The 25,461-nt window shown below is 46.1% G+C and overlaps 1 protein-coding gene across 4 annotated transcripts in view; it reads left to right on the top strand.

Annotated features, from left to right (window-relative positions):
- Nucleotides 1-25,461, top strand: part of LOC138521418 (myosin light chain kinase, smooth muscle-like) — a 604,815-nt gene that overhangs the window by 536,136 nt on the left and 43,218 nt on the right. For all 4 annotated transcript variants that reach the window (XM_069634224.1, XM_069634225.1, XM_069634226.1 and 1 more), the window contains 2 exons: nucleotides 8,834-8,961; nucleotides 17,427-17,580. In XM_069634224.1, the coding sequence (XP_069490325.1) occupies nucleotides 8,834-8,961; nucleotides 17,427-17,580 (282 nt within the window). The remainder of the gene's footprint in view (nucleotides 1-8,833; nucleotides 8,962-17,426; nucleotides 17,581-25,461) is intronic.

The following is a 25,461-nucleotide window of genomic DNA, read 5'->3' on the forward strand; positions in this document are numbered from 1 at the left end:
TTGGGTAGTCACAAAGCATTCATTCGTTCATTCACACACGCACCCATACATCATATTTGCTCATTTACACTTGCATACATACACACAACATACACAATCATACTTCCTAAACATAATTCTACACTGTGCCGGTTCAGATTCTGCTGTGTGCAGCAATGCCACCTCCCCTGATAAAGGACCTACAGCTCCCGTGCACAAGAACGGGAAGCACTGAGTTTCCTGGTCCCAGCACATGGGCGGAGGTCGGCAACTCCCATGGCAGGCTGTGTGGGAAGGTGCAGAAGCGCCCCCTACGCACATTCAAAGGTGCAGGCTAGGGAATCAAAACGTCCTCTGGCTTGCATGGCCCATTGGACACGTGTGCTGGGGAACAGAACTGTCAAAGGAAAAGTGTTTCCCTTTTGACCGTTTAAGCCAGCCCAGGAGTGCTCCCTCTCCCTAAGCGGCATCAAGCATCTGAGGGAGCTCTCTGTGTTTGGTATTGCCCGACAAGAGAGAGCTAAAAAAAAAGCTGAAAGCACATTTACTGCGCATTCCGCTTGCACAAGTAAATCGGATCCCATAACTTCGAACATGGGAAGCGGGGCCCCCCGCTACCCATGTTCGGCTTTGGGGGATGCAGGTGGTGTTCCCCATTGGAAATGCCATTGGAAGCAGTGGACAATAAAGAAAAAGGGAAAAAAACAGAAAAAGGGGCCCTGCAGCGCCAATTCTGACCCACTAATGTGGGTCGGAACTGATGCTGCAGGGAAACGAGAGATTAGGGGGTGAGGGCTAGGGTATGCAGGATGTCAGCGACTGTGATCACTGCGCAGTGGGATTTTGCAATACAGTATGTTTGGATTCTCAATTTACTGCTTCCTGGTAATCAGATCCCTGTATTTACACTACACTAGGCTGGTGCAGCTCCTCTGATGCGCAATGGTACAGGCGGGGTTGGCCCACCAATCAGCCATTATGGATGAGCCTGTAGATTAGGTAGAAGCAGTCCTATATATTTATTTGTTTTTTTGAGATGGGTATCATGGTCCTGCCCTTGGAGTGCATTGCTAGGAGGGAGGAAGGAAGGGGGAAATAAGAGGTTAGTGAAATGAACATCCTATTGTGAGACGGCTGCATAGCAATTCCCTATCAGGAATGGACTAGGCCATTCCATTCTAGCACTACCTTAAATACCCAAATGCGCCTGTACCATGTTTTCCTCTTTAACACTTGTTCTAATCCCCCCCAGTTTGTATGTTCATTTCGTAAGCATGCGCACATGTAAAAGCGGCCTCCCCGCGGCTCATCTCCTAGAGGGTCCCTGTTAAGTATGGATGGACAGTGATAAACGCCAGCAACCTTTACACAGTACCACTCGCTGCCTCTTCATCCTCTTGCGTTCATCGGTAATCTGTGTTTCTGCTATTGATATTCCAGAGTTGTCTTCATATTGTTTTACTTGGCGGGCTGTCATGTGTTATTCTCTCTAATACATGGTAGCCTACACTATCCCTATCTCTCAATGTTGCTATAAGCGGTTTGTTGCGATATCACCACTGCTCTGTAATCAACAGTTGAGACGTCACAATGGCTGCTGCGTGAGACAGCAAAGGTCAGAATTCCAGCTGTCGCTGTATGAAAGCAAAGAACACCATAATGATGTGGTGACGTTGTCCTTGGATGCTGAGAAAGCTTTCGACCGTATTGAATGGACATATCTTTTAAGTACATTGAAAGGCTTTGGTTTTGGAGATACCATGATCGGATGGATAAGACTGCTGTATTCCCGGCCGACTGCTTGTGTTTGGACTAATGGCATGGACTCGGGCATTTTTGAACTTGGGAGAGGGACGAGGCAAGGCTGTCCACTGTCGCCAATTCTGTTTGTGATCGCCATGGAATTGCTGGCTGTGAGGATAAGAGAAGAGGATAGAATTGAGGGCGTACGCTTTGGTGCAGCCTCCCAGAAAGTTTGGTTGTATGCGGATGACATGCTGGTGGTGGTTCAGAATGTGGAGAGCTCCATTCCTGTGCTGATGGAGTTGATCGATGTGTTCAACAAGGTTTCTGGATACAAGATCAATTGGACCAAGTCGGAAGCGCTGCCGGCATCAACCACTTGCACTGTTTTGAAGATGCAGGGTTTTCCCTTTAAGTGGTGTCCGAATAAGATGAGATACCTTGGGATTTGGCTAACGAATGATGTCTCGAAAATAATGGATGTCAATATTACACATGTGATTCAATCTTTGGAGGTGGACCTGAAGAGATGGAATGCACTTAAATTGAGTCTCTGGGGGAGAGTGAATGCCATCAAAATGACATCAACACCGCGAATCAACTATGTGCTCAGTGTGCTTCCCCTGGACGTAAAGAAGGGCCATTGGCAGAAAATTGAGAGTTTAATCCAGTCTTTTCTCTGGGAGAACAAACAGCCACGCCTCAGCTTGTGGAAATTGCAGCTGCCCCAAGACTGTGGAGGTTTGGGGGTTCCTGACTTTGAGAATTATCATTTGGCCTTTGGAGCCAGGCATCTGGTTCCATTTATTGAAGATTCGGAGGATGTTTGGACGCTGGCGGAATCAAGTAGTTCTTCTCCGTTGCCGCCCTGCCATACTGTCCACGGTGGATGGATCTGGTTATCGCTCATTTCCGCCGACAAGATTCCTGAGAACTTGTTGGAGGGAACTATGGAAGAAAAGTAAGCGCAAGGTATGTGATAATGATTACATCCCTATCTGGTTGAACCCAGGTATTTTGCTGAATGGGAGGCCGCTATTGTGGTTGAACTGGCTCCTGAGTGGTGTACTATGGTTGAGTGATCTGATGGAAGACGGCAAATGGATCAGCTATAGAAGACTTTCACAAATTAAAGATCTCAGAGACTGTACAGTGGGTGAATACAGAAAATTGAGAGGTTTGCTGCGGAACCAGAGAACTGTTGATGGCGGTGGTTGGCAGTTATGGCTACCTGAATATAAGACATTAGGTGGTATGGCGTCCAAAGTATATAGAAATCTGAGCCAACAGTACACGCCAGCAGAGGGGTTGTTAACTAAGTGGTCTGTGGTCCTTGGCTCTGATATGACTGTGGAGAGGTGGAGGTGTCTTTGTAAAAACGTAACTCTGACATCCATTAATCTTGGAGAACAATGCCGCCAAATCAAAATTCTTAATAGAGTGTTTTGGACTCCCCAGAGACTTTATGCGAGAGGGATGATTGACTCAGAGTCCTGTTGGAGGTGTAAGCATGATGTTGGCTCCTTTGAACACTTGATCTGGGACTGTTATGAACTGAGGACATTTTGGAGGAGTGTCACTGAAAAGATTAATGAGGTTCTATTACTGCAAGAGGATTTTGATTATAACACTATCATCTTGGGTGAGGATGATAAAGTGGAAGATCTCACTTATCCACAGAAATGCTGGTTTTTTAGGGCTACAAATTCTGCGAAAAAAATTGTTTTGAGAAAATGGAAATGTGATGAGAGACCGACCTGTTCAGAATGGGTGGAGGACTTGAGGCAAGTGGCCAGAATTGAGAAGGTTATCCTTCGCAGGAACAAAAAGTTGAAATTGTTTGATATGTGGGGTGGGTTTTTGGATGACATGTGATAATAAGTTGGCCTGTTTTGCTTTTTAGATTCTGTGAAGGTTGGGGATGGATATGGGGTGTGGATTCTATGCAATGAGTTCTACGATTACAATGATAAGTTTGTTGCTTGTATGTTTTCTATAAAATTCAATAAACTTAATAATAAAAAAAAAAGAATTCCAGCTGTCGCTGCAGCAGTTGGTTAAAGCTGTTGCAAGGTTTTTCAAATCCCTTGCCTGTTAAATAGTTTTCTGTGACCCTTTATAGCGATTAATTGCCAAGGAACTGTTCATGGTAGAATGTTTAAATTTGTGCCTTTCTGAAGTTTAAGCTGCCTGTTATTACTTTTCAGAAAGTACAAAATGGAAACGTGTTTTCAATGCATTTGATTAAAATGATGAAACTACTTTTATGCAACAGATTCAAGGTTGCATATTCGCTTTTTAAACCCCAGATTCTTGATTGATTATATGGATCAGCTTATGGAAGCTCTTATGCTGGATTAAGCACAAGGCCAGATGTTAATTAGTAATAAAATTCCCCCTGCTGTATGTAAAAAGGATATTGCAAGAACCCTCTGTTTTGTGACCTCTAAAAGAACTCTGCCTCTGGCCTCGTTCCTCTATTCACGGAGTTCTTCAGTGACTTGATATATCCTTATCTAGCAAAAAGGATGGGTATCCCCTACACTGTGGACCAGGGGAACTATGTAATTAACAAGCACTTAGCACTTTTTGATAACCTTTTTGCACTGACTCTTTTTTGTCCAATTGGTTTAGGCATACAGTGGTTATATGTATTATATATAGTAGTGCTTGTATAACTGTTTAACTTTTTTCTACAACTTTTTGGATATATATATGTATTTATATGCATTTTAGAAAATGTTATTGTGTGGACTAATAAAATGGTTTTTATTAGACTTTTGTACAAATTGAATAAAATATGTGAATTTGATTTTTGACCTGTCCATGTCTCTTATCACCCATTTACCCACTTGAGTCATTTAATTATTTGAACTATTGTATTATCCATGTGACCTCCAACCCCTTTCTCTTGATATATCCTTATAACATACGGTAGTCTTAGACCAATTTGCACCCCAGGCGGGAAGCATCACTGGTGCCCCCCCGCCCAAAATATTTTGGAAGAGGTGCTAACTTTCAATGAGCGAATTAGTAAAGCCAACTCTAATTCCAAAGAACTCTTTTCCATCCTCCGGGAAATGGAAAACCCGATTGCTCCCACAGATAATGTCCCCAAGGACAAACATTGGTGCACCAGCATCCAAAATGCCCTAGCTAATAAAATCACAACCCTACAATCCAAAATTGCAAAGAAGAAAGCATCCTTCAGTTTTACCGGAAACCATACTCCCACCTGCTGCCAGATGCACCTAGAACAGTCACGCAAAGTAACTGCAAACCATTCAGTTTTGCCAACATATCCATATTGGAAACTGAAAAGGTGATATCATCCTTGAAACCATCCAACTGCCAAGGCGACAGCTGCCCAGCACAAGTTATTAAGGACGCAGCTAGAGACTTCGCACCATTCATCACTAAATTAATAAATCAGACAAACCAACCAACTACTAGGTTCACGCCAATCTGGATTCAGACCACTACATGGTACTGAAACGGCCTTAATCGACCTTAAGACACAAATCGAGTTTGAAGGATAAAGGTAAAACAACTATGCTGCTCCTCCTTGACTTATCGGCGACGTTTGACCTGGTGGACCATGCAGTGTTATGCAACCACTTAGCGTCTGCTGCCCATTTCTCAAGTGAAGCCATAGCCTGGGTACAATCCTTCCTAGCCAACCGCACGATGAGTGTTCTCCCCCTTAGCTTCAGCGGACCCAATACATATCACCTGTGGCGTCCCACAAGCTTCATGTGTCTCTCCCACAATGTACAACATCTTTACAAAGCCACTCTTCGACAAATTTGACAGACTAGAGGTAACTTATACCAATTATGCGGACGATACGCAGATCCTTATACCACTATCTGGCAGCTTTGTCGAAGACACAGCTCTAGTAAACAAGATTTACCTCATCATTCAGGCATGGATGGCCTCCCATGGCCTCTGCCTGAACGACGACTAAACAGAGATACTGACCCTGGGTTCCGACTCTAACCTAAAAAAACTCAGCCCTAATTATCTCGCCTTCAATATAGATGGCAACACAATCAAAGTGGCAACCAAGGTAAAAACACTAGGACTCTACCTTGATTCCACCTTATCCCTCAAAAAACATGTTAACTCCTTGGCTTCCTCCACAGCCTATACCTGTAAATTAATCAGGGCTTGCAGACGCTACCTTTCCAAAACCAATTGTATCACACTAGCCAATGCCCTAGTAATGTCTACATTGGACTACTGCAACACCCTATATGCAAGCGCCAGTAAAACTGTCATAAACAAAATGCAAACACTGCAGAATAACGCTTTTAGAGCAGCCCTGGACATACCCCGTAGAGCACACATCTCCAATATCAGAAAAGGCCATCACTGGTTAAAAATCAGTGACAGAGTTCTCCTCAAAACGATCTCTCTCACCCATAAAGGACTGAATAATACTGCGCCCCCATACATCTCAGCCAGACTCACCAGAAAATCCTCTACTCATCACACTAGAGCTTCTAACCAACTCCTACTTGAAACTCCCAGATTCAGACTAACTAAAGCGAGTGGAGCAAGCTTCCCTGTTAGAGCTGTCCATGCCTAGAATGCACTCCCCATTGCCTTGAGAGCTAACCTACCCTACTTCAAATTCAGATGTAATGTGAAAAGCTGGCTTTGGACCAATGACGACCAACATACTGATCCCCTGATCTAGGCCTGGATTAATCACTGCACATAACTACCAGATACTTCTGAAACATGGCCTCAGTCTATCTCATTGTGCCCTGTGATGTGAGAGACCCACTCCTGGTATCTCTTGTATATTGTTATTGTAAATATGTTAACGTATATAATGTTTCTCCTGTATGTATCCTTTGCATGTATGTAACCTAAGCTTAAGTATTCTTGTGACTGCTGCGCCCGGCTACCCCTGGGTTTGGAGCGCATTATCAAATAATTAAACTAAACTTCAGAGACAATGGGGGAGGAGCAAACTTAATTGTGTGGGGGCATCTAACTTCTTTACACAATCTAATGAGACTAGTCTAGGGCTGCCTCATTGTTACAATCAGTTAACCCTCTCCTTCACTTATAAAACCACTCATAAACAACACACGTAAGCACTGCTGTGAGAATGAATGGCCTCCTGCCCTTACCCTTACAAATACTTCCCTGACATGCAACTATCAACACCCATCTGATTTCAATTGCCTTAAAATGTATGCATATGACTGCAGGTTCTAACAATAAAATGTTTTACATTAGTAATTGCCTCGCATATGTGCAGCCGCCACCACCATATTTTCTCTGTGCCTTGTCCTTCTAAGGCTCTGTTTGTCTTGCCAAACCTGATGAACGGAAGAGGGGTGATCGCTGGACTCTGCAATCTCTTACTAAGAGAAGGGGAGGGGGTCATGGGGTTTGATGTGTTTTGCTTAAGATTCCAGGTGTCAGATCTGTATCACTGACGATGATCATGGGTATTTGTCTGGGCTACTTAGGGTAGCTGGGTGGTCCAACCACAGGCACTGGTGCTTCTCAAGTGCCTGTGTGTGCCTCGGTATGTGACCAGATGCAACACAATGATGGGTGCAGCCTTGTGTCTTTGTGTGCTCTGTGTAGTCTCTTAGCAAACCCCAGCAGCATGGGGACGCCTGGCCTGGGGGCACCTTTGCAACAGATTGCAGAGTGCTCTGGAAGCGAGGACGACCCAAAAAATATAGAAGCACCTGTGGGTGCTGTATCACTTCTCTGCATGGCCCTTTAGCCTGCAGTCACTAATATTCAAGTTGATTGCATTATTTCAGTAACAACACAGATGGTGAGGCTGAAACGTAAATGGCGGACTTCTAAACATAGATTGTTGCTTCTGCGGTCTGCAACCCCAACCTTACCTTGTGGGATTACAACGCAATACTACATTCCGAACGCCCATTCCTCTACAGCGTTTACATTGGTTGCCCAATATTAATATTAAATTGAAGCAATGTTAGGTTATTTCACACTCTTTTATAAATTGCTCTGCTTGTGTTACACCCAGAGCGCGGCAAAGAAAGGGCTATTCATGTCTGTGTTAAAATGTGATTAAAATGATTACAGTGATGTTGTGGGAGTCAGATTGGTGCCCCCTAGAGCCTGGCACCTCAGGCAGCCGCCTGCACTGCCTGATGCAAAGACCGGCCCTGGTAGGGGGTACCTTACCCCATATATAAATAACATGCAGGCTTCGACAGGGTCGGATGACTGGCCCATAAAATGGTCTCGGGCACCAATGAAAAACTGGCCCACAGTTGCAAATAGCTATTCATTCCTTTTGTGATACTGTTTGAATAGTAACCAAGGTGGAGTTTTTAAATAAAATGTGATGTAAATTGTGCATTTGAAAGAATATGTATTCAGCAACACTGGTCAAAGCTACTAGCCGCATAGTGAAGTAGCTCATCAAACTGGCCCACATTGGCCAAGAAGGGGCCCACTTTGACCCAAAAAAACTGGCCCACACTAGCATTTTGTGTTTTTGGTTTGCCCACGGGCCTATTTCCCTAAAGGCCAGTCCGAACCCGTGCTTGGAATGACCTTCCTAGGTCTGTGTGATATATTGTGTCCCCAAAATCCCTTTGACATTAAAGGCCCATAACACACAGGGACCCGTTATGTATTTTACATTAGCTACATCTGTTCTACGATTTTGGTAATTAACAATTTCATATTCTAATTCTGTAGAGCAAATTGTAATGAGATTTCACCGAGATTTGTAATGATTTCATTATAGAATGTTTTAATTCTGAGATTTATTCCATGCAATCGCATGCCAGTGCTTGTCATTTAGCTGTAGCTGACCATGTTTTAAGCTGCGAAATCTTGATGTTGGCAAGCAGGCATGCAATGCACAGTGTGATTTTATTATTTTACTTTGTGTGTGTGTGTGTTTGTGTGTGTGTGTATATTCGGGGTTTAGAAAGCATTGGGAAACGGGGCCCTAACACACACAATGTATCCCTCCACCCCGTCACCCCCATACACGTATGCTGTTCTCCTAGACCGGATGCTGCGGCTCCAGACCCGGCGCCAAGAATGTGTGCTTCCTTTTTAATTGTTCTGCGTGTTTTTATGCCCTGAGCAGGAGACGCTCTGAAGTTAGTTGACCCTGTAAACAGCGTGGAGGTGAATGTGGGTGACCAGGCCGAGCTGTACTGTGGCATTTTAGGAAGCCCACCCATCGCCGCCTCCTGGGTGAAGCAGAAGAAACAGGTGAGATGTGGCTGCCGGTGTGTGTTCCTCCTCTATATGTCCCCACCTCCCCAAAAGCCACACGGGTTAGAGGTCTGTACGAAATAACTGATTGTTAATTAACATAGTCCATAGTTGGTACTGTACAGAACACGGACTTCGTGGTGTTTGTTATCAAGCTTTTATACTATGTGAATCTCCCCCTTGGTGGTCTTCTAGTGCCGGTACCCCTCTCTGAGAAAGTGGTGTTGTGCCCCTGCTCCTGGTAATCGGACCTTGGTCCTGTAATCAAATTTGCTTTGTAACCATCTTCCTTCCATTCTAACCAGATTATGTCTTCTTGGAACAGTGCCAAGATGCCCCCGGGCTGACGTGCGCTTTAAATAAATTCGAATAAATAAATAAATTGGTCCGTGGAGGAAGAAGTGGGGCGGGGGGCTGGGGGGAGACCGGGAGAAGCTGGACTAGAATGAGGATGCACAGAACTGACATGTTGGGGCGATGTGATGGGATTGTGTTAGACTGAATCAGATTGTAGAAATGGGGGTGCATATTTAATGGTAGGCAGGGGATCAGATGGTACTGCTCTAGAAAGGGAGTAACATAAGAGCACTCCTGGTGACCAGCCTTTCCCAGTGATAGTGGCTTCTTGTACCTTGGAAGGAGTACTCGTTTTTTAAAGCATTTTTGTGTGGTGGCCCGAGATGTGCTTGTGAAGCTCTTTGGTTGAAGGCCAGAATTGTCTGATCTGTCAGAAGTGATGGAGCCAAGGATATGCTGTGTTAAAAAGAAAAGTGTGTGTGGGGAACCACAATGCAGGGGTGTAAGCAACCGCTCTCCAAGAGCTATACGTGCACAGGCTGCTCCTTGAAGACACATTCCCTGATGTGGAGCTGACAAAGTGGCATAATGGAACTGCTATAGAAACGCCACAACATTACCATAGGCCGGATGCGAGTATGCCAAGTGTCAATGGTGCTATGCTAACGGGCATTTAAGGGCAAAGACACGCAACCTAGTACATCTAAGTCATGAAACGGAAATATAAACCTGGTTATGTAACAAATCGAGGTCATCTGTGGGCATTACCTAGAGAACAGGCATCTGCCACTCAGTGTGGAATGGTGGAATGCTGCCTTTTCCCCTTGGAGTGCTTGCTACCTCTACTTCTGGTCAGCTTTTGTACTTTTACTTATATGGATTGATATGTTATCAAAATGCCTTTGTGGCCAGGTTCAGGGTACATGCAATTGGCTTATTTTTGCCCCCCACTCCCCAAGGGGTACCTATTTACTCCTCACTGCCCCATCATCTAAACCCCTTCTCTTTGCCTTCCTGTATGAGGGTGAGCGGAAATGCTGTGACCAGTATTTTTGCCACTGGCGCGTCATTCCTGGACCTGTGGCCCGATGGTCCTTCCGCAGGCTCCCTTCAAGATTTTGGCAAAGATTGCAGTTGACTCCATGTTCGTTTTAATGGTTTATGCCCGTAATTGCATTCTGGGGCTTGTTTCTTCCTTTCCTACACAAAGGATCCCCCTACAATATGCAGCATGCCAAATCCCATTGGCTAATAAGACCGAACTGACTCCATATGTGGCATTGGACCACTTGGCACCTAGTCCTTGGTTCGACTCATGCCCAACAAGGCAAGAAATGCTTTGCCACACCATAGAGGCAATGCACAAAAGAGAGGGCGGGGTTGCCCTTTGTTCCACCCACTAATGCAGGGATCACCCTTTTCAGCTCAGTTTTAAGAGGCGTCTTCTACGACACATGTATTCCGAACCTGGGTTCACAACCCTGAGTGGATGGAGTCTTATGCTGGAGTCTTATGCAGCGATTCTGTGTAGAGGGCAAGTGGTGGATTGAGGGCTCTAGACTGCCATTGAGGCAAACTGAGAGGCTTAAGGACAGGCCAGAGACCATGAAAGGTAGATGAGGCTTGGGTAGAGTGGGTCACATGTCTGCCTCTGCTCCCAGCCCTACCCAACCTTTAGGGGATCTGGCATGCATTGCAACCTTCAGGTTTAGTCTGCATCTTGGAGCAAGCGCGCTCCATCGCAATACCAGAAGTGACGCATCTTCTGGCCTATGGTGCTTCTTTCTACCCACATTTCTAATACGTGTTAAGTAAACTGCGGAGGGAGGGAGCTGGTGTAGCTCTTTATAAAGGTGTTTGCACAGTTGGTCATGGTCCCCAGTGGCAAGCTTCTTCCAACCCCAGACCTATAGGAGTCGATGCTGTTGGGGGCTGGATGGCGGAGTGGGGGGGGGGCGGCGGCGGGTGTGTGCTGTGCTCCCTGACCCGTGCAAAACCTATCGCTTGCAGAAGCTGAGATGGTGTTGCCTGTGTGATGTGCTATTCACACTGTGAGCCTTCCGCCGTCACTTCCTACCCCACTTCTTGATAAATAGAACACATCTGCCAGAGTGCTCAGTATGTGCCGTAGAGAAGATCTGGTTTTTTTCTTTCTTTTTTGAATTTTTTTATGGCCCAGCATAAAAGATGTCTAGTAAATATGATTATTAACCAGTTTGACTTTGTTCGCAGAAGAGGTATGTGTAGCAATCTTACTGGCTGTCTGCAAGTATTACCTTGCTACTTCTGGTGCCAGTTATGCGTAGCAATCTTACTGGCTTTCTGCAAGTATTACCTTGCTACTTCTGGTGCCAGTTATGCGTAGCAATCTTACTGGCTTTCTGCAGGTATTACCTTGCTACTTCTGGTGCCAGTTATGCGTAGCAATATTACTGGCTGTCTGCAAGTATTACCTTGCTACTATTGGTGCCAGTTATGCGTAGCAATCTTACTGGCTGTCTGCAGGTATTACCTTGCTACTATTGGTGCCAGTTATGAGTAGCAATCTTACTGGCTGTCTGCAGGTATTACCTTGCTACTTCTGGTGCCAGTTATGCGTAGCAATCTTACTGGCTGTCTGCAAGTATTACCTTGCTACTATTGGTGCCAGTTATGCGTAGCAATCTTACTGGCTGTCTGCAAGTATTACCTTGCTACTTCTGGTGCCAGTTATGCGTAGCAATCTTACTGGCTGTCTGCAGGTATTAGCTTGCTAATTCTGGTGCCAGTTATGCGTAGCAATCTTACTGGCTTTCTGCAGGTATTAGCTTGCTACTTCTGGTGCCAGTTATGCGTAGCAATCTTACTGGCTGTCTGCAAGTATTAGCTTGCTACTACTGGTACCATGCCTCTTCACTGTACAGCCCTCTGACGCCCAACAAAGGGTCCAAAAATGATGCACGAGCGTAGCAAGATCAAAATCCATGCACTAGCTTGAGAGCGATGGTCTTGGGGGCAGTGTGCTTTGCTCCTGCTATTTGATGCGACTGATTCACAGGTGCAGGCGTTCTGTCCTTGTCCTGAGAATGTCTACTTGTATGCGCTCTCAACCTAGGGGTTTGTGGGTCAGATGGGTAACAGATGTTGATTGCTCTGGCCCTGAGAGATCTACATTAGAGACTGCTATAGACGGTGTGTTCGTTTGTGTGTGTGATGTGTGTGATGTGTGTGGGTGTGTGTGTCTGTGGGTCCTGGGAGTAGTGACGAGAGTACAGGATGTGGGTTCTCATAGTTTATATTGGTGACACTGGAAGTTAGTTAGTTTCCATTGCCGGCTATTGTTTGTGGGATTCGCAAAGCACAGGCATAGCTTTGAAGCAGCAGATCGCTGTAGATTTTGGGGGTGAGTACGCATGGGTGTTATGGTAGGGTGCTGAGGTAGCAAGAGGGGAGCTCTGGAGAAGGACAGGATAAATGGGGGTGAGTGGAGTTTCTTGGCTGTGGGTGGCTGATATTTAAGGATCATGTGTTGGTCCTAGGCTCTCATTCCAAGTACCCCCACCTGGAACCCTTAGGGTCTTTTCAGTATCAGACAGTGGTTCAGCAGGTAGACCCCCATGTCTGTTTGCTTTCTATTCTACGTTTGGGTCACTATCCTGCTACTACGGCCTCTTTCACCAAACCTACAACCTCTTTACGAGCCCTGGTTTGAGGAGGGACTCCCCTTCTCCCTCCTTCCCGTGCTGTCTTAATCTTCACCGGCTCATACAGTGTTCTTTTCTTTCTCCTCACTTTTTCCCTCCTCTGTGCTCTCTCCAAATTGTTCCTCTGCCATGCTCTTCTCACCACTGCACTCTGACCCCTAACGCCCACACTCTCCTGCTGTTGTGGTCTTCTCATCTATTGTAATTTGGTGACTGTTAACCGTGTAAATACGGTGAGCATGTGTGATGATCGGGCAGGTCTCCCTCATGCAAACGGTTTCCCCAGGTGCTCTACGGTGCTTGCCAACTGCCTGCAGCTCCACAAGCCATTAAAAACAGGTGTCCACCATCTTGTAAATGGTTCTCCTGCAGCTCATGTTCAGCCGAGTTTCAATGAGGGCTGCTGCCGCTTCGCTGCTTTCTTCCTTGAATGGGTTTCCTGTTTATTTCCCGATTGTCGTAGCCACCCATGGGCACAAATTTAGGGGGGGACAGTAGTATTTGTCCCCCCAACTTTCATGGCACACCATTTTGTCCCCATTCATTTGGCTGGGACACCTTTTCTTCGGATATCATGTCCCCTCCAACATTTTCAGCAAAGTTACTCCACTGCAGCCAAGCATGAGTTAAGGTGAGAGGCCCGGGTCGGAAAGTCCTAGTACTTCTGTGTCTCTACCCACCATGATTCGCTAGGGTGACTGCTCTGCTCGTGGACTTCTGCAGTTGTGGGTCAATGGATGGTGTGTTCACTCTTCCAGATGCGTATTTCCATGTCTTCTGTGTGATTCAACGGACCACAGTATTCTTGGGGCAGGTGGTGGGATGGGGAACCTGGCACACCCAGACATGTGTGCTTTAAGAGCAATCCAGTGCAGCTTCTTGGAGACAGGGGCGGGGGCTTGTAGTCTTGACACAGGTACCAGAGGTCTGGGGGGTGAGGCTCATCCTTGGAGTTCATATTCTTGGCCATGGTACCGGAGGCTTGGAAGTTGTATTCTGGGCATTTGTATTAGTGCCACCTTTGATGGTCCTTGTAGTTGGTTTACAATGGTGACACCGTTCTGGAATTTTAAAGGTTATTGTCCTGCGGTTTTCTATTGATCCTGTACGGTGGCAGGGGGTTAGAGGGTCCTTCTGCTTTGTCAGTGACACAGGTGTGGGAGGGCTGACCGTCCTTGTCCTCAGTTTATATTGCTGCCCTGGATGCAGGTTAGAGGGTTCTTATCGTGAGAAATTAGAATAGTGGCAATGGATTTGAATTATTTTTTTCCCCGCTGCAAGTTTATCTTCTGTGACATACTTGTAGAGGGCTGAAAGCATTGGCATCCATGATGCCCACAAAAATTAAAGGCTGGAGTATTGTGGTTAAAGCTTACGTATTATTATTCGGGTACAGCAGATTTTGATTTTTTTATCGCTCAAGAGCAACAGATCGCTGTACAGAGTGTGGATAGCATTTGGGCTGGCATCTTTTAACAGTAGCTCAGTATTGTGAGGTCTGTGCATCGATACGTATGTCAATTGGAATTAGTGCTTGGTCAGGTGTTATTGAAAAATCCATGTTTTAAGAGATTTGCAAATTGGAGAATTGTGAGGGCATTCGAGCTGACACAGAGATCGAGTTCCAGAGGGTGGGTGCATGACGAGAGAAGCATTGCTTGCGGGCCCTCTCTTTGCAGACAAGCTTTGATTCAAGCCGGTTTGTCAATTTGCTGCACAAGGAGCGTGTGCCAGCAGATAAATTGAGCTTAGCCACCAGTAACACAGGTGTGCAATTTGTGAATGCTTTGTGGACGATACCTACAGTCTGGAACAGTATCCTGGCTTAACGTGGAAGCCAATGTAGGTCACATAGGATGGGGTTAATTCAGTCAAATTTCCATGCTCTCGTAATAAGACTTGCTGCAGCGTGGTGGACTGTTTTTAGGGGAGCCAAGTGAGCAGCTGGGAGCCCTTGCGGGAGAGCATGTACCCTATTGATGTGCAAGACCACAAGGGCCTGCAGTACGGTCTGGAAGTCCTGCGGCAGGATCAAGGGTTTGATTTTTTTCAAAGGGTAGAGATTCTGAGCCAGGCTATTTGGGCCTTCTTGGCTATGTGTTTCTGGAAAGACAGATTGCTGTCAATGGTGAAAGCGAAGGATTTTGTTGAGTCAGAGTTGTGGGTCGAATCCTGGGCGCGTATCATTGAGCTATTGTTGGACAAGTTGTTTTTTAGCGGGCGGACCGATGAGGAAGAATTCAGTCTTGGGTGGGTTTAGTTTGAGGTAGGCAGCCAACATCCAGGGCTGGAGGATGGCTAGGTAATCGTGGAGACGAATGATGTCCTGCGTGCTATTTACTCTCATGTACAACTGATTGTATTGGTGGATGGTTATATTGGGGTCCTTGTGCCCAGAGGCTCCTTGTAAAGATTAACAAGGATTGGTGAGAGGATGGAGCTTTGGGCGACTCCAAGGGAGGAGTTGGTGTATGTTTTGTCCTTTTTTTTTTGTTGTGTTTTGTGTTGTCACGTCTTGCCATGAGATAGGAGGGTGGGGATGTTTTCGGATTTCGTTTTGAATAGCTGTTACTTTAGTAGTAATTTGCATTTTGTTGCACTGATGTATATGGAGTAATCTTTTGCTTGTTCCCATTCTGTTGTTACTCAGTTGTATTATGTTTTGTATAATTATTAAATAAAGTTGATTAAAAAAAAGTTCATCTGAACAGCCTGGTGTCTACCTGAGCGGTAGGAGGTAAACCAATTCAGAACATTACCAGAGAATCCCATCCGGTCAGCAAGGAGAGTGAGAGATGGATGCAGTGGTCTACTGTGTCAAATGCAGCCTAGAGGTCAAGGAGGACATTGCTGGTCTTCATTTGGCAAGCATTATCCACCACCTGGATGGTGGATACCTTGATGCTACACTTTGGGCGGAACCCTGACTTGGTCATTTAGGAGGTGTAGTTGTTTGATTCTGGCGACTACTTTTTCCAAGATTTTGCCAATAAACGGGAAGTTCATAATGGGATTGTAGTTGGCGTCTGGATCTAGGGTTGTTTTTTTCAAAAGACGGTGTCAAAGAATAATCCTTCTGCGAGGGAGGCATTGATGCTGAGAAGAGCATTGACCGTTGCATCCATCAATTGTTTAATGATGGAGGCCAGAATTATATAGTCTGAGTAAAAAGTAGGTTTGAGCGGGGCAATCATTTTTAAGGAATCCGGGGGGAAAAGAGGAGAGAATTTGGTCCAGATGGGCAGTGTGCATGCATGGGATGCTAATGCTGTGAGAGGTTGCTTCGATGGTCTCTCGAATTTTGTTTATTTTGTCAATAAATAATGTTGGATTCTGTCGCATTTTTCCTGAGTTGCTGGTACACCTGGGTTGGGTGAGGGCTTGTTGCAGAATGCTTTACTACTTCAAAGAGGGCTTTGCTCCCGTTAGTGGCTGCCACAATGGTGGTGGAGTAGTAAGCCGCTTTGGCCTCGATTTGCATGCAGAGATTTGAGGTTGGTGAGGTCTCCTGAGTTATGTTTTTTGTGCCACTGTTTCTCTAGGGCTCTGATTTAGCAGTTTGTTGGAGGCTAGCTCAATGGTGAACCTTGGGCTGGATGGTGTGTTTTTAGCCTGGCTGGATTTTAGGGGGGCATGAGCGTCCACTAGTTTCATAGCAGAATGGTGAATAATTCCAGGAGGCCCGAGGCCTTCCCTGTGGTGGGGAAATCTGCAAAGTTTGCTTCTAGCTCATTGACCGGAAGAATTTTGAATAAGCGGCGTTGAGAGAAGGGGCTTTTAGCCTGACCTTTGTGAGACCTAGTCGAGTGGGTGACTGATAATGGGATGCCGGCGTGGCCAGACGAGTCGAGTCCAGTGGTATAGGGTCTGCAGATGTGTTGCAGGGGGATGATGTGAAGACTACGTCTAGGGTGTTGCCTTTGTTGTGCATGGGGGAGAGCACAATTTACTGAAGGCTCATAAAAGCGGTCAATACGAAAAGCCTACCTAGAGTGTGGTCGCTGGCCTGTGACTCAGGGACGTTAGAGATTCAATGCATCTTGCCCCAAGGTTGGCCCCAATGATGGAGGCTTTTCAGCTTTAATGAAAATGGGGGGTGCTGAAGGTTTGATGCTCTTTAGCTAGACATAGCAAACATGAGGGTTTTTAAGGTATACTCCAATATGAAGAATCTCCCTTCGAGTCACTACAGTTGGATATACAATGTTGCCTGTTTCTTAGACCTGGAGAACCCTCCATGATACCCGAGGGTTTGGGCGTTTAACAAATAAATAAAAAATTTAAAAAATCGATGATTCCCCAGGAATGGTAAGAGATAATGCTCTGGCAGCCAACAGGGAAGGAATCCAAGTGTTCATGAAAAGTGGGCAGTACTGAGTTTGGTGGCAAGAGACTCTCTTTGTAGCTGGGATCGAATGCTAAGGTGCTTGGAGAAGGGCAAACCCAAGGCAGGAAGTGTAACATCTCTCTCTGTTCTTAAAGATCTCGAGTGGGACGAAAACCTCAGTGGAAACAACCGACTCAGGAAGTAAGCTGGTGATCCGGGACGTGCAAGCCGACGACTCTGGATGTTACACGCTCTTCGTGCGAGATCGGACTGGAAGCATCCAGCACCAGATCAGCCTGTCCGTCACTGGTGAGGCATCCGGCTACTATGGAAGGTGGTGGTGAGGGGAGAGGGGTTGGGTGGGGGGTGGGGGCAGGAGAGGCAAAGCAATAAGAATGTGAGCAGAAGTCAAACAACTAGCAGTATTATCAACAGTTATATCAAAAAATGGTCTGATTGACCCACAATCCTCGCACACCCGGCCAAAATGATTGACCTGGTGTCCCGTATCGCACCTTTACTAATGTGAGCCAAGTGCAGGGCTTACACATAGGAGTCCTGCAAGATTCAACCAGTTTGAAAGCTCAAAAATAAAACTCAGTAAAAGATGCCACTCGCTGTCCAAACCTAGATATGAAAATTGTCCCATTTAAAAAAAAATCTAACTATAATACACAGGCTATGGAGAAAGCACAATAAAAGGAAACTGAGGTGAAAATTGCCTCAACGGTTGCAATTAAGTCTATGGGAGTTCAGTCCATGCTGGCTCGTATTGGGAGCAACGTTAAAAACAAAAAATCCCAAAACACTGGCGAAAATGAAATTGTCAATTGTTTGACAAGGATCAGAAATCTCCCCAGCAGGACGAGTCCAAAGGCTGGGTTCACCCCGGGCTCCAGGATGTCAGACGCCTGGCAGCCCCGAAAATGCCCCAATCGGTGCTTCCTGTTATGATGGGGCAGAGACTTTGCCAACCCGTTTCAGTGCCCAGTGAGATCCCTGTTTCACTGCACAAAATGGGCATTGGTCCTTTGTTGGTTCTCTTCAGCTGTTTATGGGGAACTCTGCCATGGCGCAACCCCTGGCACTGGTCAGTAGCTGAAGTGCTGTGTAAATGTTTACGGTTCCATGTGTTAAAATTGCGGCAAAAATGTCCGTTTACACAAAAAATCGCGGGAAAAAGGCTGTGGTTTTGCCACCGCCATCCATGTAAAGGATGCGGGGGGCACCCCCGCAACCCCGGACCCATTATACCATTTAAGGGGAGCAGGGGACACCCCTGCAACCCTTGCTCCCCTTAAATGATATAATGGGGTACACCTTTACCAGGTCAAACCACAGCATTTTTGCCACCATTTTTTGTAAAGGCGACATTTTTGCCGCAATTTTATTACTGCATACCCTTTTCACTATATAGCCCCCTGTTGGGAAGGCATTTTCAAGAACCTCCTCAAAGCATGCCAGCTTCTAGCCCACACTTTGCTGAGATAAGTGGGTTGGTGGGTGTGTGAGGGGGGGCATCAGCGAGGGGTAGCTGCTCCAGCCCTGCTCAATACCCCAGTTCCCAGGTCTTAGTTCCAGGCAGAGCTTTCCTGGAACACTGGCAGCAGTCAATTAAAATCTAGGCTGTTTAGTCCCTGTCTCTTAGCCGTCTGCAAGCCAGGAATATTCCATGAGTTATTCCACACCAGCACCCTTCTAGCCCCCTGGTGATAATTCTCGGCATAGAGATTTTGACTAATTTAGTCCGTCTCCTTGCTGATGTTCACCCCACTTTACCCAATTCCTCGTCCTGACTTCATTCAATTTGGGATTTGGGATGCTAAAAGTAGATTTTCCCCCCTCACCCTCCACACCTCTCGTGGCTTGAGTCCAGACCCACTCTCTACCGACGCCCTATCTCGCAGGAATGCGACCCTGTTACTTCGGGCCTGGAACATGGTCTCCCAAGGGGCAGGGAGAAGGTCATGAACTCCTGACCTTTAAAGATTCCAAGGCGCCAGTCCTCCTTTGAAGCGACTGGAGATAAGTGGTGTTGAGGCGGGTACATCAAAGCCATGGAAGCCCCATCAGGACAGCAGCTCGCGCTAGTCCCTGGAAGCAATACTTGGCTGTATCTGTTGGGCAGTTAAACATCTTAAATCAGATTGGATATATTGTGATTTTGGATTGTTCCCTGTTGTCCCGAATCCCATAATCCTTGCAAAAATGGAATTCACAGCTGATGCCACCAGGACACTAATGATGTGTCATTATTCTCCAAAACGTTAAGTGGTAACGGCACCTCGGGTTAGGGCTTCCGTCTGCAACCTGTGGCTCTACTGATGTTTTGGACTACAGCTCCCATGGTCCCTCGCATTGACTATGCTGGCTAGGGCTAATGGGACTTGTAGTCTAAAACGCCTGGGCAGGCAGAGGTCGCCGCAGACACCTGTCCTAGGGGCTCTTGCATCTGTCTCAGTCTCGCATATGAACCATGCAAGCTAGGAAGAGTAAAAAGGTCTCGCTGCAGTGGCCTGTAAGCCTGCTACCGGTGATCATACCAAAGTCGGACGGTAATAGACCTTCCGGTACACATTATGCTGGCGTTTCCACTGGAAATGTCATTTAGCAGAAATGGTGGTCGCCGAGGCCAGCCCGAAGGCACCCTCTTCCTAGTGGAGAAAATGAGTCAAAAATGCAAGAAACATTGGGGAACCCAGAGGACAGGTGCAGTATCACAGATACTAACATTAAAGGGCTGATGGATATTACGCTGAGTAACTTGTATAGAACTATCAACTAGACCCTCTTCACTGTAATCTACCACTACATCTTTTGTTAATGGAGGCCTTGCTCCCACTGAGCACCCAACAGCTCCAGGTGCAGACATCACCTGTAGATTTTAAGGTGGCCACACGGTGGTGCCAGGGAGGCATCCCCAGTATCCTGATGGTGGGGACAGTGACTCCAGAAGTCATGTCTGCAGAATATGTACATCTGCTCCTTTTCCTATCCCATGGTCCCAGTCCCTTTTTCTCCATGCTGCAACTGCTTCTGCGAAAACCTGCCACAATATTTGATGTTTTTAATATTTCAGTTTTTTTTTTCCCTCTTTAAGTTTGATTTTACCATAAAATTACTAAGTTTGCTGTGATTGCTATTTAGGCAATATAACCCGAGGCGGGGAGGGGGTACGGGGGCATTTCTGGTAGAATAATGCCCCCGGGGTCATAGTTAGAAGCCCGAGCGAAGCGAGAGCTTAACGTCACCCAGGGGGCATTACCCTACCGGTAATGCCCCCCCACCCCCTCGAGGGTTATATTGCCATTAGTACCCCGGCACTCCGTACTAAGGTATTAATAGCAGTTTTTCTCAAGTTGAGAAATGGCGTTGTGACCGTTTCTCGACTTGAGGGAAAACGCAGCAAGAAAAAGTGCCTGCCAGGGATCTGGGAGAAGGGGCTACACGTAGTCCCGTCTCCCTTTCCATGGTGGCCGTTAAAACAAATGTAAACAAAAAATGCCCGCCATGGGATGGGCGAAGGGACTGCACGTATTCCCTTCTCCCTTTTCATGGCGGCCACTCGCTTAGAGAACTCCGGGAGGCGCCAGGGCTCGCAGCCTGGTTGCACAGGTAAGGCCCAGGCGAGGGCCAATGAGCTTGCATTTTACAAGCTCATGGACCCTCGCGGGGTACTCATGTCTTATATGGCTTGAGGCAATAATTGACAAGTCCCAATTATTGTTTCCCAAAATATGCAGTCGATAGATGCAAAATTGAAAGAATACATTTCTTACATTTTCAATGAAAGGATGTTTTTTTTATTCCTAATCATACATAATTTCAAAATACAGTCCTCAAAATCCTCAATACCTGTTTCACCACATACTTGTGGATTTTCAGGAGGATAAACATTTTTAGATTACACGTTGCAATATTATTTTTCTGTGAATGAAAACACAAAAAATACACCTTTGTTATGAAAGGAGAAACACGATTGGCTAAATGTGTGCAAATATGAGTGTTCCATGTTAATGTATAACAATCTCACTTGCCCTGCCTCCATTTTTGGCTGTCATGATGTGCAGATGGAGTCTATCTGCTTTCTAATATAATGTTTTGGCCAATTCGAGTGATGGGGTAACTAAAAAAACAAAGAAAAAATAAAACCGTGGACGTGACGTCACCCAAAGATTTGTTTTCTTTTCCAAGTTGATCGCAGGGTCAATTTAGGATCTGCTGTGGGTAGTCCTAGATCCAATTTAGTGGCAAAAAGAAAAACGATTTGTTTCAGAGTTGATTTTTTTTAATTATTTTTTTTTAATAACCTCATCAGCTGTATTCTGCAAGCTGCTGCAGTCATTTTTGCAAAACTAACTAAAAGAGAAAATTCAGTATTGATGAATGTACCTTTAGGATAGGACAGATACGATTGTCGTCCTTCTGCGATGTGTGGGCTATCCAAAACTAGTGTCCTTTGTTTATTATTTGAAATGACGTCAGTACGCACCAGCAATGATATTATAGTAAGCCAAAATAAAAAAAGGGGACATTTTGCTCAATTAATTCTTCACAGTTCAATGTTAGTCGAACTATGATCTGAAGCACAATTCTTTGCGCTTAAGTTGGTGCAATAATTCATGTACGTTGGGTATGTTTGGTCAATGCTTAGATAGGTGTTTCCAAAGGCCAGAATATGAATGATTTGATACTAATTTGAATGGCCAAGGATATTGGACATGGAGTGGATACACTGAGATACCTATTGTTCTGAAATGTGAAGGAAATGCACATTATTCTCTGATACAATTTCAACAGTCAACAACAAAACACATTTGTTGTCGACATGCCACACATTCCGCATGGGTTTATGAAGCTATTTGAGCAGTTTTTCAATAGCTTTTTGCTGACATATGCTTAATCCTTAACAGAAATGACCAGAACTCGTTGCCCTTGTTCAGGCCAGTGTGACAAGTGGCCATTAGAGTGATCAATTTCGATTTCGTTTGTCTTACTTTTAACTCTATTTCCTCCTCTTAAAGAGGTTGCACCAGTGTTTAGGTTGTCATTCATTCAGCCTTGCAAAAACGGGAAACGTTGGTCACAGACTCGTGTTTGAGACACGCGTGCGCGCACACACGCGGTGTGTGTGTGTGCGTGTGAGTGTGTGTGCGCGCGTGCGTGCATGGGTCGCTATACATTGCCTGCCTCTGGGCCATGATACCAACTCTTGCTAGGTCTTCATAACAAACTAGTGTACAAGCCCGTGTGCACGGGCCAAAGTGCAGGTTTTCATTAACACAGTAGGACCACTATATATCCTAAACCTACAGCTCCCTCTAGAGGTGAACAGGCAAAGCTACGACATCAGACAAACATACAGGGGCAAACCTACCTCTGGCCTTTTTATTACATTGCTAGATGAAGAAACCCTATACCCCAGCATACCAGAGAAGGTGTGGCATCAGCACCTTGTGCTTCTGTTCTTCATCACGTGGATCCATATCTTTCTCCCAAGGTCTCAGTATTAATGCGAGAAACCAAGGCTCCACCCCCTGTCTGCCCTTATATCCATTGTATGGGCAGGTGTCTGCATCCTCCTGGGGCACAGGGGTTGCGCATATACTTTCTTGGTCACCCATTCGTATGGGTCTCGGGAGGATAGCTCAGCGGTAACGTGCTCGCGTTGGAAGCAAGATGACACGGAGCAACACTGCTTCGATCCCCGGGTCCCTGCTTAGAAACCTCTGGGTATTAAGCACGTTCTAACCTATCATATCATATCATGTGTAAAACTCTCTCCACGTAGTAACCCAAGTAGTTTCAAAAGGATAACTCGAGGACCTGGTGTCACATTGCGGATCAAGCTCGAAATGCTCATAGAACTGAGATTAGAATAGTACATTAAAAAAAATGTAACAATCTATTGTGATTCTCCACGAAATACTCCAGGATGGGAGTGTTTGCTACTCTATCTCCAGTCCTAGAAATTTGGGGAAAGTGTGTTTTTTGTTTTTGAGCCCCAGGGTTCGGGCCATGAGGTCCCCCACGAGGACCTCTTAAAGGACACTTGGGTGAAGTTTGCTAACCTCCCTACAAAGCCAGTTTCTGCTGTTGTGGAGCAGAACGAGCGGCCAACGTCTAGCTTCCACTTGCAGAGCATGTCTCCTTAATCCGTGACGATCCTCCCCCGGTGGCAATGTTGGCAGGATCCAGCCAGAAGAGAAACTGCGTCTGTATTTGAGGAACTGTTCTAGGACTAGTTACTCTCACCCACTTCTGCCCTTGCAAAAGAAACGAGAAGTGATGTTGACCATCTTTGAAAGCCACGCCATGGCACTTTCTAAATTGGTCTGAGGTGCTCCTTATTGGGTTGGCATCATGATCTTGAAGGCAACATCCCAAAAATGTTGTGTTCGTTTTTTTCTTCTATTTCCTTCTCTTCTCTCCCTCCACACACCCAATAACCTCCCACTCCCTGTCCGTCCCAGCAGCAGAGCAGTGTACAACTAAGATGGCCAGAAATAACATATTTAAATGAGATGATCTTCGACACTGATCAGTTCCATTGGTCGGGATTTGGGGATAATGGTGCTCTTGAGAAGGAACAGCTTGGGATGTTGGTAACGGAACATCAATTAGGCAATTTGCAGAGGTGTTGGCACTGGAGCTAGAATCCTAATCTGCTTTGCCCTTCTCCTCCCAACCGGATGAGTGCCGCTCCTTTAGCTGCCGTCACAGCACATGCTTCCAATTCTCCTGGACTGGGGGGGCCCCTCTGCACAAAGGAGCTTCCAAGTTGACTCATCACATGGTGGATGGTGCCATGGCGGCAAGAGGGATGTGCTTCTCCCCTTTGAAAGTCTGCCCTGGCCCTACCTGAAAGCGCTTCCTCTTGCCCATCGGTCTGCAAGAAGGTTGCAATTGCGCCCAAACATCCTGCGAGGGGGAGGGGGCAAAAGGACGAGGATGAGAGAAAATCTGTGAAGAGATGGAAGGGGGGGGGGAGCTTGAGGAGGGGAGCGGAGAATGACCTCTAATTTCACCCCAGAAATGATTCCGACTTCCTAAACCAGGCAGTTGGGGACCTGACCAAGATGAGCTTAAAAAACTCCTCAACATGGCCTATGATGGGGATCGTATATTTTGTTCTAAAATCGCTTATCCATCCCTCCGCCTCATTGGAGAGCAGCAACACCATTCTACGACGACTACGAAGTCGTTGGGCTTAGAGCCGTGCCAGTTCAGGAGCCTTATGATTGTGAGGTAAAGAAGACTACAGGCACAACAGAGCTATTTTAATTTGAAAGGGCGCAAAGGTTCCTCACAAAGCCATTCGTGCATAGTCCCTCCACATGTCCTACAACTCCCACTGTGATGCTCTTCAGTGTGGGATACTTGCTGCGCAGTCGCCTTTGGGGGTGTAGACAAAGCTAGTACCTGGGAACTTGGGCAGGCCACTTCTGATGCGAATGGTAATTTCTGGTTATTGCATCCTGCTACTGGAAGAATCAGGAGGTGGTGCAGTATTTCCCTAGCCCCCTTCTCTCTCCCCGTTGAAGGGGGATAGCTCAGGGGCAATGCGTCTGCCTTGGAAGCAAGACAATGCAGCGCAACACAGGTTTGAATCCCGATCCTGCGCCTAGAAACCAATCTCTGGTATTACACATGCTATAAAAGAGCAATTTATAATTATTGCTTTCCCCAAATAGAACGTTTTTCTTCCAGTCCGAATAAAGCATAGTCCTCTGCTCTAACCACGAGATTTAGTTTCTTCCAGGGATTTGGGCCTACCCTGGTTGTGGGGTGGCATTTGTTCATTGATGCCTTGTGTTAATCATCCTGCGAAGATTGGAGCAGCACAAGCCCAATCGCCATCCTCGTGTTCTCCAGACAGGGCTTGAAGGACATCATTCTCAAAGGTTTTGGCATATGATGGTCACCCTCAACAGTCCCCCCTCCTCTGATCGCAAGCCACCAGCTGTTACCTTCAACGAAAACCTGGCCTGCTCGAGTCTCCATGTCTACTTATCAGGTTTGGGGACCTCTCGAAGAGGGTTCAAGAAAGCTATGAATGCAAGTGGGTGAAGGGCTTTTCCCAGTAGGGATTGTGAAAAGTGTATTCACCTGTTGGCAATTGATGGCCTTGATGTTGCTGCTTTTTGACCAGGGCTCATACTTCTCCATAGTGGGCATCGCCCAGTTTGT

The sequence above is a fragment of the Ambystoma mexicanum genome, chromosome 13, assembly GCF_040938575.1.
Source record: "Ambystoma mexicanum isolate Mex_15411 chromosome 13, UKY_AmexF1_1, whole genome shotgun sequence".
NCBI lineage: Eukaryota > Metazoa > Chordata > Amphibia > Caudata > Ambystomatidae > Ambystoma > Ambystoma mexicanum.